A 12,744-nucleotide genomic window follows, 5' to 3' on the forward strand; every position below is an offset into this window, starting at 1 on the left:
TAAGAGCTAGTCACACACCATTTATACATCACAACCTGAGTCTCCAAAGTAGGAGGCATGCATCAGGGGTTCTAGAACATCTTTAGATCAAAAGAACCTATCTAATTTTAAAGTCCTCATTAAAAAAAAGTTCAATAGAGCTTAAAGCTTTAGGTAATTTTGTTCACTGTTACAGGTTAAAACTTCCAAAGCATATAAAAGAGCCATGATTCTCTATGTTTACTTTTGTGTGTATGTGTGATACTAAGAATTGAACTCAGGGGCATTCTACTTCTGAGCTACACCCCCAGTCCTATTTTATTTTGAAACAGAGTCTTGCTAAATTGTTGGAGGCTGGCCTCGAACCTGCAATTCTCCTGTTTCAGGCTCCCAAGTGCTGGGATTGCAGACATGTGCCACCATGTCTGGTTCTATATTTACCTTTAAGGGGAGGGTCACTTGGCAAAGGGTACCCTAAGGAAGGCACTTGAGCTTTCTTAGCCTTTTTTTTATAACCTGGGTCTTTTTCTCCTGACCTCAGAGAAAGAGAAACAAATGCCAAGAGCCAGTGTTTAAACTATGGAAGTATCTCACAGAATAATCCACCAGCACAAGGTCCCATGGGGAGAATTTGAAGGGGTATAGAATTAGTGGGCCATTGTTTTGGAACTTTGGGAGGGTAAAGCCCATAGAGGCACTTGGAGCTAACACAAGGCCTGGGTGGGGGTCAGATGGCTGCGTGAAGATGGGGATCTGCCTTGGGAAACTCTGGTGACTGGGCCTTGACAGCCAAGCGTGCTTGCTTCATACCTTGGTGCAATCTCTGAGCTGATGCCAGGGCAAGGTGCTAAACTGGTTTTCTGGACTTTCCTGAGCAATATCTAATTATCAAGTAGCACAGCTCAGCGACATTCAGGAGGATACAGATCCCAGACACTGCAATCATGAACACAGTGAAGACTGTCTTCTCCGTGGGCCTGGAGATGAAGCAGTCCACTGTGTTGGGGCAGGGCCAGTTGTTGCACTTCACCAGCCGCTGCATGAAGAAGCCGTTGTACATGACGTAGAAGACGTACATGAACACGGCCTCGAAGACCACGCGGAAGAAGATGCTGCTGGTGTAGGTCCACCACAGGGAGCCCTCGATGCGCACCTTCTGGGCCTTGATCTCTTCGATGTCCTTGAACTCACTCTTGGTCTCTCCCTTCATGAACTTTCTTTTCTTCTCATGTCTTCGGTAGGCCACGTGCATGGCCACCAGCAGGGCCGGGGTGGACACAAAGATCAGCTGCAGGGCCCACAGGCGGATGTGTGAAATGGGGAAGTGGTGGTCGTAGCAGACATTCTTGCAGCCCGGCTGCAGGGTGTTGCAGGTGAAGTCGGCCTGCTCGTCCCCCCAAACCTCCTTCGCGGCCACCACGAGGATCATGATGCGAAAAATAAAGAGGACAGTGAGCCAGATCTTCCCAATGCTGGTGGAGTGTTTGTTGACACCCCCTAGGATGGTCTGCAGCGCACCCCAATCCATCCTGTCCCTTGGGCTGTAGGCTCTGGAAAAGACAAAGTCAGGCAATGTTAGCAATCCCTGGTGCTTGGATGGAATCCAGGAGGTTTTCCTGGGACAGGTTATGGACTCTTAAAGCTCCTGGGCAAACATCGATTATACAGGCCTCCCCTAAATGCTGCGTGGTTGGCAGCAGGATTACATGTTTAGCTCCTGTGCCATCTCCAACAAGTTCCCAAGTGTCTGCTGATAATGACTAGCTAGGTCAGTGTTCACCCCATCTTTAGCCTGTATTACAACCTTGGGGGGCCTGGGGCACACCACAGACAAGCATATGTGAGCTTGAAGTCCTGACGGAGCCCACCAAGGCCTCTACACACATTTCTTGGGGCTTCCCCGCTGCAGGGTACATTGGGAACACCAAGGTTCAGACGGATACTAGCTTGGGTCAACCTGGTCTTAAAGGCAGAGAGGCCAAGTCATGTAATTTATAGAGGTCTGCCGAAGCCAGGGTCATATCAAGGCTTCCCACAGAAGTCCTTTTTGTAAAATATATGCATTTTTGGTACTGGGGATTGAACCCAAGGGCATTCTGTTTCCGAGCCACACCCCCTCCCAAGTTAAGGACTCGGAGAGGGTTTTACTTCCTTCTTCCATATGCAAGGACCAGGGTGGGAACAGTCTGAGTATAAAGGCCGCCATGTGTGGGGTCTGTGCTTGGACTGGTGGCCTCCTTGGCACACTGCAACTGGAGAGTATTTAGAGCATCTGTTTTGGTAAGTGTTGTGACTGAGCGTTGTTAGCGTGGATTGTGGTTTTAATTTAGAAGTAATCCGGTACTTGGGAGGCAGGGGCAGGAGGATTACAGGTTTGGGGCCAGCCTCAGCAATTTAGCAAGATTCTGTTTAAAAATAAAAATAAGCCTGGCATAATGGCTTATACCAGTAATCCCAGTATTTAGGAGGCGGAGACAGGAGCATCTCAGGTTCCAGCAAGACCCTGTTTCAAATTAAAGAAAGATCTAGGGGTACAGCTTAGAGGTAGGATGCCACTGGGTTAAATCCCCAGTACCACAAAAAGTAAAACATAAAATAGAGCTTGGGGTATAGTTTAGAGGTAGAATGCTTCTGGGTTTGGTCTCTAGTATTATACACAAAAAAATAAATAAGTAACTAGATAAATGAGACTCATTACGAAATATGACAAAATTCAGCTCAGTAGTCCCATTGCTGTTGCTGTGCGGAACAGAGCTCCTGAGCAAGCAGGATGCTCACTCAGAGGGAACGTGCAGGAGCCCAGGGGCGCCTCCCAGCAGGCAGTGTCCTTTTATTTCATCCCAGGACATAGACCGCCCTCACTGATTTATAGCACCCACTCCGCCCATCGCAGTCAATCCCTCTCCTAGCCTCCATTCCACCCTCCCCACGGTCCTCGTGAGTCACCTGTGTGCACCCTTTCAAGCTGTAATGAATCCACCTTCTCTTACTTAAAAGCATCCTGCCCTCCTGATTTCAGGCAAGTCGCATCCTGTTTCCTGCGGAGGGTAATGTCTCATTGCCCTCAGGGGCTGCTGCAGGACAGGCTGGTCCTGCTGAGTGCCGCCTTGGCCAGGGGAGCAGGAGAGCCCTACTGAGACCTCGGCCCTTGGGAACCAGGCATGCCAGTGGACAGGCGGAGGCTCAGCTTGTGCTGAGCGCTGACCCATCTAGATCTAGACTACAGGGAGGCCAGGGCCAGCCGTCCCTCCGGAGGTCCTGAGGTTCAATCTGACACTGCCCTCGCAGCAAGACCCCCCCAAGCAACAGTGTGCGGAATTTTTTTTTTTTTTTTTTTTTTTTTGCACTGGGGATGGAACCCAGGGGTGTTTTACTTCTGGGATACACCCTCAGCAGCCCGATTAAATTTTTAAACAGGGTTTTGCTAAGTTGCTGAGAGCCTCATTAAATTGCTGAGGCTGGCCTTGAATCTTTAATTTTCCTGTCTCAGCCTCTCAGATACTGGGATTACAGGCATGGGCCACCGTGCCTTGTTAAGCATTTAGATTTTAACACAACCATCTCACACAATTAGACCTTCCATTTTTTTGTGGGCATAAGTGGCAAACAGAATGTGTACTGAAATAAACACCGTACACCTGTACACCTGGCCAAAGACACGAAAGTGGAGGGCAAGGAGGGTCAGCCACAGGTCCTGTGTTTCTCCACAGACCAGTCTAAGCACCACCAGTTGAGACAAATACCTAAACTCTATATTGCTGGGGTTTTTTTTTGGGGGGGGGGCTGGCTATTTACGTATTTATTTTGCAATACTGAGGATTTGAACCCATGAGTGCTGTAGTACCACTGAATTATATCCCCAGCACTTTTTATTTATGTTGAAACAGGGTCCCTCTAGTTGTCCAGGGTGGCCTCCAACTTAATCCTCCTGCCTCAGCCTCCTCTGAATAGCTGAGAATATAGGCTTGTGCCATCTATTCAGTTTACAACGACCTGCTTTAAAGCACGTTTCAGGAGAGGCTAAAATTTGAGCCCCAGCAGGCTAGGGGTAAGGATGGACTACGCAAGTGGGGTGAACTGGTTGGTAACGCAAAGTCTCGCAGCCTGGCTGGGCGGTCACAAGGAGGTCCCCCCTGGGGGCCGCGGGCAGTTGCTGGAGCGGCCCAGGGTGCGGCGGGGAGGTCGCTCACTTCTTTAGGGAAGGAAGTGGGTGAATCCGCTGGTTCCAGAAGAGGAAAAGGGGCTCTCCACTCCCCGCCGTCCGCCCTCGCCGGTACCCCCCAGGTGCCCTCTCTTCTGTAACTGCGACCGACTTTAAAACCAGTGTGGGCGGGCGGCCCCGCGCTCCGGCTCCCCAGGCTGGCGGCGCCCGCCAAAGGTGAAAGTGACCAGAGCTACCCGGCTCGTGCGCCCGCCACCGCCGCCCCTCCGAGAGCCCAGCCGCCTTCCTGCCCCTGCGGGCCGCGGGCGCTCGGCGGTCCAGGAGGCAGAACGGCGGCCGAGCGCTGCCCGGGCTCCCCGCGACCTCCCGCCATCGGCGCCGCGCGGGGTCCCACCTGGCGCGGGGTCCCACCTGGCGCGGGCTCCCACCTGGGCGCGGGCTCCCACCTGAGCGGGCTCCCACCAGGGCGCGGGGTCCCACCTGGCGCGGGGTCCCACCTGGGCGCGGGCTCCCACCTGGCGCGGGCTCCCACCTGGGCGCGGGCTCCCACCTGGCGCGGGCTCCCACCTGGGAGCGGGCCACAACCTGGGCGCGGGCTCCCACCTGGCGCGGGCTCCCACCTGGCGCGGGCTCCCACCTGGGCGCAGGGTCCCACCTGGCGCGGGTCCCACCTGGCGCGGGGTCCCACCTGGGCGCGGGGTCCCACCTGGGCGTGGGCTCCCACCTGGGCGCGGGGTCCCACGTGGCGCGGGGTCCCACCTGGGCGCGGGGTCCCACCTGGGCGCGGGCTCCCACCTGGGCGCGGGCTCCCACCTGTGCGCGGGGTCCCACCTGGCGCGGGGTCCTACCTGGCGCGGGCTCACCTGCGGAGCGGGGCCGAGGCTCGGCGGCGCCGGCGGTCAGGACGGGCCTCCGCCGACTCGGGTCCGGGACGGAGCGCCGGGCGCCGCGGTCTCCGGCACCTGTCCCCGCAGCTCGCCTTTTAACCGCGCCCGCCCGGCCCGAGCCGCAGGAAGTCCCGGAGGGCGGAGCGCCGCCGCTGCCTCCGCCCCCAGCTCCCCGCCCCGCCCCGCCCCCAGCAGCCCAGCCCGCCCTGGAGACCCCAGCCCCAACCCCGGAGACCCTAGTCCCACGCCGACCCCAGAGACTCGACACCCAACCCGACCTGGAAACCTCAGCCCAGCCCTCCCCGGGGACCCCAGCCCTACCCGCTCGGAGACCCCAGCCCCAATCCGCCCGGAGACCCCAGCCTCGCTACCCCAGCCCCGTCACGCCGACCTCGGTGACCCCAGCCCCAACCCGCCCCGGAGACGCGAACCTCTCCCCGCCCCCAGAGACCCCAATCCCACACCCCGCCCCGGAGATCCGACCCCCCCAGACCCCAGCTCCCCGCTCCCCTGGAGTCCAGGCCCCCATCCCAGAGGCGGGCGGAGGATCGGTAGCTGCGCTCGTCCCCCTCCGACCAGCGCAGGCGCCGCTGCACCTGCACTTCTTCGTTATTTTTATTAATATTTCTCGAGACATTATCAACTTTTCAGAAGCGCGGCGGGGTCGCTGTGGAGCGGGAAGCAGCTCTGCGGGTCCAGGGTCCGCGCCGCGAGCTGCGGGGAGGGCGGTGGTGCGGGCCGAGCCCGCGGCGGGGAGGTGCGGGACAGACCCCCCCCCCCCAGGTCTGTGGAGGTGCAGGCTGCGCACTCCGCCTGGGCGCGCGCCAGGCCGGTTTTACTTACTTAGATCAAGCCTCAGATCAAGCCTCAGTCCCTGGAGCCGGGTGAGATGGCGCACGCCTGTTATCTCAGTACTTGGAAGGCTGAGGCAGGAGGATCAAAGTTCGAGGACAGCCGGGCTGGGTGGCACACGCTTGTAATTCCAGTATTTGTGAGGCTGAGACGGGAGGATAGTGGTTCACCGACAGACTCTGCTAGTTAGCGAGGCCCTTCGCAACTCAGTGAGGCCTGTTCAAAAATAAAGGGGCTAAAAAATAGGGCTGGGGCTGTAGCCAGAAGGTAGAATGTCCCTGGGTTCCATCCCCAGCACCGCAACACACACACACACACACACACACACACACACACACACACACACACACACTGTAGCTCGGAGGTAGAATGCCCCTGGGTTCCATCCCCAGTACCGGGAAAAAAAAAAAAATCGAGGACAACTTCAGCAAGTAGTGAGACTCTCATCAAAATAAATCTCTTCAAAATAAAGATAAAAATAGCACTAGGGGTGTAACTCGGAGGTAGAATGCCCCTGGCTCGATTCCCAGTACAAAAGAAAGGATGTTCCCAGCTGGCCACAGGAGGGCTGGGGTCTGTCCCTGGCTCCTGAGCACAGCCTCCTGGTATTTTGGGGATTTATGGTTAGAATGCCTCCAGTTCTCCAGTCTTCGCTTGCTTTTATTCTTATGTTACTTATTTGTTCTCGGAGCTGGGGTGTGGCTCAGTGGTAGAAGGCATGGAAGCTCAAGGACCTAATTTCCACTCAGCACTTGCTTTTGTTCTGTTCTGTTTTATTTCTGTTGCTCTGGGTTTCTCTGTGTTGGCATTTTCCTCCTCAGAAGACTACAGTGTCTTCTAGGGCAGGACATTCCCTCTATATATTCTGTATCCTCAAAATAAGGGAGGAGGAGCAGGGCAGCAGGGGAGAAGAGAGTAGAGGAACGTTTGGGCTTTTGCAATTACTTCCAAGTGAGCTTACACATATACCCAAGCATTAGATCACACTACAAATTAATGTTAAAAAAATCCAAGCATCCGCTTGTAATCCCAGTACTTGGGAGGCTGAGACAGGAGAACTGTAGTTTAAAAACCAGCTTCAGCAATTTAGCAAGACCCTGATTTCAAATAGTTGGAGTTGTAGCTTGGAGGTACGATGTTTCTGGGCTTAATCCCCCAAACACACACACACGCGCACACACACACACACACACACACACACACACATCCTATAGTAGCTGGTTGCTTTGGTGCATGCCTATGATCCCAGCACTTAAGGAGGCAGGTTTAAGGCCAGCCTCAGCAACTTAGGGAGACTCCCAGCAACTCAGCAAGATCCTATTTCAAAATAAAATCATAAAAAGGGCTGAGAGTGTAGTTCAGAAATAAAATGCCCCTGGATTTGATCCCAAATACCAAAAATAAATATATAAAACAATTTATTTTTTGGTGGTACTGGGGATAGAACCCTTCTACCTCCAGGCTACACTCCCAGACCTATTTTATATTTTTGTTTTTGGAAACAGGGTCTCTTAAGCCAGCAAGGCTGGCTTTGAACCTGCAGGATCCTCCTGTCTTGCCTCCCAAGCGCAGGGATTACAAGCATGTTCCACCATGCCAGGCCAAAAAAAAAAAAAAAAAAAAAAAAAAATTTTTCGGTACTGGGGATGGAATCCAGGGGTATTCTACTTACAAGCTACAGCCCAGCCCAGGCCCTATTTTTATTATTTTTTATTTTATTTTGAAACAGGGTCTCACTGTTGCAAAGAGCCTCACTAAGTAGCTGAAGCTGTCTGTGAACCGCGATCCTCCTGTCTCAGCCTCCCAAATGTGGGGATTACAAACGTGTGCCACCACACCCGGCACAATATTTTTAAAAATTGTGATTATTTGTAAAAAGTACAGTCATACTGCTGCACTTTTGTTGTTGTATTAAAAGCATTACTTTAGTACATTCAAGCATTGGAAATAAACCAGACTTTTCTCATCTGCTTTTATATCTTTTTCATCTTCTTTTCATCTTCTTTTTGTGGTACTGGGGGTTGAACCCACTGTCATTCTACTTCCAAGTTATACCCCATCCCTATTTTATTTGTTATTTTGAAGCAGGGTCTTGCTAGGTTAATGAGTTTCGCTACTTGCTGAGGCTGTCCTCGAACTTCGATCTTCTTGTCTCGGTCCCTCAAGCACTGGGATTACAGGTGTACTCCACCTCACCTGGTTCTCTTTGTTTTCCTCTTTCCACTCTGGCCCTGGAGAAGGTGGGCTCCAGGCTGTCCCCGCTGCCCCCAGCCTCCTTTACACCACAGCAAGACGACGGTCCTGGGAGCTCAGGACACACTTGTGGCTGGCTCAGCTCCACCTCATCAACCTGTGACCACCTAGCAAAGACCTTGAATCAGAACGCCTGGCACTCCCCAGATGGACCAGGAATGGAGTTAATGGGGAAGACAGGCCATGGCCACAAAGAGGAAGGGAGCTGTGGAGTAACTGCTGCCACAGCCACACCTTGTGCCCTCAAAGTCTCAAGGAAAGCTCATTTTATTCCCTGATCATAACTGAGCTGGACTTTTATGCAGACATTGCAAATAACACACCTGTAAAGTTTATAAGGTGAAAATGCTAGTGTTTAAAGCCACTTAGTATTTTAATCTGACAGCTAGTATTGTGTAAGAAATTGGTGGTGAAATAAATGGCTTTTCTTGACATTGAATGATTACTTGCCAGCTGCTGACCCTCCCCCCTCCCCCCAGGCTCTGAATGAGGGCTGCAAACTCCCCTTGACAGCTCAGCTCACAAATCACAGGTACCAAGGCGGGGTGGGGGGGGTGTCTGCCCTGCTCAGCCTCAGCATGCCTTCCCTGCTCCACTTGGCTACAGAAATGTTAATTATAGTAATAACTGGCACAGAGGGGGGGGAGAGAGAGAGAGAGAGAGAGAGAGAGAGAGAGAGAGAGAGAGAGAAGGAAGAAGAAGAAGAAGAAGAAGAAGAAGAAGAAGAAGAAGAAGAAGAAGGGAGGAAGAAGAAGGAGAAGGGAGAGGAGGGGAAGGGAGAGGAGGAGGCAGGGAAGAGAGAGAGAGAAGAGAGAAAGAATGTTTGTTCCTCTCGCAGGTAGCAGCTGAGAGCTGAGGAGCCTTCTGGCACCCTGGATAATTAATAACTCCTAACAAATGACACTGTGATGTCAGTGCAGGAGGCTTCACTGTGATTCCTTTTAGTATTTTTGTGGGTGATTATTATAGGAAGCACCACTTCCCCAATAATTTCTCTGCACCATTGAATCATGCCCTTGCTATATTTCCTGAAAAATGTTAATAGCAAATCATTCAGGGAAAGAAAGTCAATTGTTACATTCAAAGAGTAAAAAAGAATTTAGACTTTAATTGTTCTCTTTAAAATTAAAGACATCTAGCCGGGTGTGGTGGTGCATGCCTGTAATCCCAGCGCTTGGGAGGCTGAGACAGGAGGATTGTGCAGGTTCAAAGCCAGCCTCAGCTACTTACTGAGGCTCTCAGAAACTTAGTGGGACCCTGTTTTCAAATAAAGTATAAAATAGGTCTGGGAGTATAGCCCGGAGGTAGAGAAGTTCCTGGGTTCCCCCTCCCCATACCATAAATAAATAAATAAAATTTAAGACATCTCATTCAAAACTCTAATTTTTGCTGAGTGTGGTGGCTCATTCCTGTAATCTCAGTACTTGGGAGGCTGAGACAGGAGGAATGCAGGTTTGAGGACAGCCTCAGAAACTAGTGAGGTGCTCAGCAACCTAGCAAGACCCTGTTTCAAAATAAAAATAAAATAGGGCTGGGGGTATATCTTAGAAGTAGAAAGCCTCTGAATTTAATCCTCAGTACCCCAAATAGCACCTTTTAGTGGGAAATAAATCCAAAACTATATAAAACTCCCTAGGTTGGCCAGTAGGAAAAATTGACTTAGACTGAATATAAAAATTAAATTCTCTAAGTTACACAGTGGCTTGTCGGAATGGAAATTCTGTGTGATTCACCATGGAGCAAAGGAGATTTCTGCCTTTTTATGAGTGTTGCTGTGATAGTGTGTTCCATATTATTTTGAAACTTCTGGAGCAGCTTAGACAAAAACATTCTTATTCTGTGCTATTATAGAAAAAATTACTATTGATTTCCTGGTGGTAGCATATTTGATAGACTAGTGCAGCTTTGGATAACACGCTAGCCCAGAATGTCCTAGATCTAAAATGTTGTTTACTGGAAACGTGTTTGGGCAATCAGTTTTACTCCTGTGGTCCTAACTAGCTGGGTTTTCTCAATTGCAAAGCCCAGGACTGGATATAAGCCTTTGGTCTTAGAATTTGGCTGTTCTGTGTAAGCAGTTCATTGCTACTTCCTTTTAAACTGTTTGAGAGCCATTTCCACTTTGGGAAAAGTGTTCTCTGATTTAATTTCATCCTTAAAAAAAAAGAAAGAAAAGCAACTTCATGCCAGGAAAGAAAAAAAGAGCCTGCAGTATCTGGAGCGCACAGTAGATGGCACTGTAGAGACTTGCCGCCCCGCGCTGAGGCACTTTCCTTATGGCTGTGTTGTGGGTCTTGTCCTCTTCAGTCGTTGGAGAAATACATTTTCCCCTTTCTTTTCCTTCCTTCCTTCCTTCCTTCCTTCCTTCCTTCCTTCCTTCCTTCCTTCCTTCCTTTCTTCCTTTCTTTCTTTCTTTTCTTTCTTTCCTTTTTTTTTTTGTGTGTGTGGTGCTGGGGATGAAACCCAGAGGATTTTTATCTTCAGGCTACACGTACAGACCTATTTTCTATTTTATTTGGAAACAGGGTCTCACTAAGTTGCTGAGAGCCTCACTAAGTAGCCGAGGCTGGCTTCGAACCTGTGCGATCCTCCTTGTCTCAGCCTCCCAAGTGTTGGGATTACAAGTGTGTGTCACCACACTAGGCCTCCCCTTACTCCCTTTAAATTTTTTTTTAAAAATAAACTGAAATAAAGCAGAAAAGATAATATCAGAATGTGTGCTGGGATTACAAGTGTGCACCACCTCACCCGGCTGTTTATTCCATTTTTAAGACATCTCTGTATTATATTCTTGACCCTAAGTGTAGATAAATTTTTAGACTTATTGCTTAGCAGCTGGGTATGGTTCAAAATAAATTTAAAAAGAGCTAGGAGTGTAGATTGCCCCTGGGTTCAATCTCTAGTCAAAAAAAAAAAAAAAAAAGAAGAAGAAAGAAAGGAAGGAAGGAAGAAAGAAAGAAAGAAGAAAGAAGAAAGAAAGAAGAAAGAAAAGTGTGTGTGTGTGTGTGTGTGTGTGTGTGTGTGTGTGTGTGTGTGTGTGCCTGAGATCTCGACAGTGCAGGAGAAATGAGCCACGATGCCGGGTGACTCTGCTGCTCTGCTGTGATACATGGTAGGGCACTGTATCACATGCATTTTTTCCCCCTGTGGTACCCAGGGGCATTGTACTTCCGAGCTATAACCCCAGGCCTATTTTTAATTTTTTTATGTTTGAAACAGGGTCTCACTGAGTTGCAACGGCCTCACTAAGTAGCTGAGGCTGTCTGGGAACTGCGATCCTCCTGTCTCAGCCTCCCAAATGCTGGGATTACAAGCGTGCGCCACTATGTCCGGCTTATCACATGCATTTTAAAAACCCCTTTGGTATTGGGGATTGAACCTAGGGCCATTCTACAGCTCCCTCAGACATTTTTATTTTTAATTTTAAAACAGGGTCCCGCTAAACTGTTGAGGGTCTAAATTGCCAAGGCTGTTCTCAAATCTGCAACCCTCCTGACTCAGCTTCCCAAGTACGGGAATTACAGGCATGTGCCACAGCACCCAGCTAACATGCATGTTCGATTTTTGATAATTTAAGTTATCCTGGGCATATTGGATAGATAGGACCTCGCCATAAGTTACAGAGCATCCGCAGGCAGGAGTGTGGGGTGAATCTGTGTGTGATTTGTATCTATGTGAGTATTGATGGCTTTTGTTTCCCCTTTTGCACAAGAGGTAGAGTATACTTTGTTTTATTACTTAATATGTCATGGAGATCTTTCTTTTTTTTAGCTTTTTCTTTAGAATTTTTTTTTTTCTTGTGGAACTAGGGATTGAACCCAGGAATATTCTAAATCTGAGCTCCATCCCCTAGCCCTATTTTATTTTTTATTTTGAAACAGGTTCTCACTAAATTCCAGAGGGTTTTGCCAAGTTGCTGAAGCTGGCCGTGAACTTGTGATCCTCCTGTCTCAGCCTCCCAAGTACTGTGATTACATGTGTGCATCACCATGCCATGATTGTGTGTGTGTGTGTGTGTGTGTGTGTGTGTGTGTGTTACTGTGCGTGAAAGCCAGGTGCTCTCTATCTACAGGCTATACTCCAGACTTATTTTATACTTTATTTGGAAATAGGGTCCCAAGCGCTGGGATTACAAGCGTGTGCCACCAAGCCTGGCATCTGATTTTTCTTTTTTTTAGTTTTTTTCTTTCTTTCTTTCTTTTTTTTTTTTTTTTTGGTGGTACTGGGATTCCTGGAAACCCTTCGACCTCCAGGCTACACTCCCAGACACCTATTTTTTATATTTTTATTTGGAAACAGAGTCTCTTAAACCAGGGCGGCTGGCTTCGAACCTGTGCGATCCTCCTGTCTCCCCTTCTCAAGCGCAGGGATTACAAGCATTACAAGCTTGCGCCATCACGCCCGGCTTTATTTTAAGTTTTTGAAATAGGATCTTGATAGGTTGCTGAGACTCATTCTAAAGTTCGAGGCTGGCCTTGAACCTGCGATCCTCCTGTTCAGGTTCTCAAGTACTGGGATTGCAGGTAAGTGCCACCACACCTGGCTTTTCTTTAGAATTTTATTGGTGCAATATAATTATACATCAACATGAAATTCTAACTGATACATTCA

General features: G+C 49.8%; 1 protein-coding gene across 1 annotated transcript; it reads right to left on the bottom strand.

The window, feature by feature from the left end:
• Positions 1-826: 826 nt before the first annotated feature.
• GJB2 (gap junction protein beta 2) lies at positions 827-1,507 on the bottom strand (the record flags this gene model as incomplete). The annotated part of the gene is made up of 1 exon (XM_080688998.1): positions 827-1,507. One exon carries the CDS (start codon positions 1,505-1,507, stop codon positions 827-829), a length of 681 nt encoding a protein of 226 aa, XP_080545124.1.
• Positions 1,508-12,744: the final 11,237 nt, after the last annotated feature.

Source organism: Muscardinus avellanarius (assembly GCF_963383645.1).
Source record: "Muscardinus avellanarius genome assembly, chromosome: 2".
NCBI lineage: Eukaryota > Metazoa > Chordata > Mammalia > Rodentia > Gliridae > Muscardinus > Muscardinus avellanarius.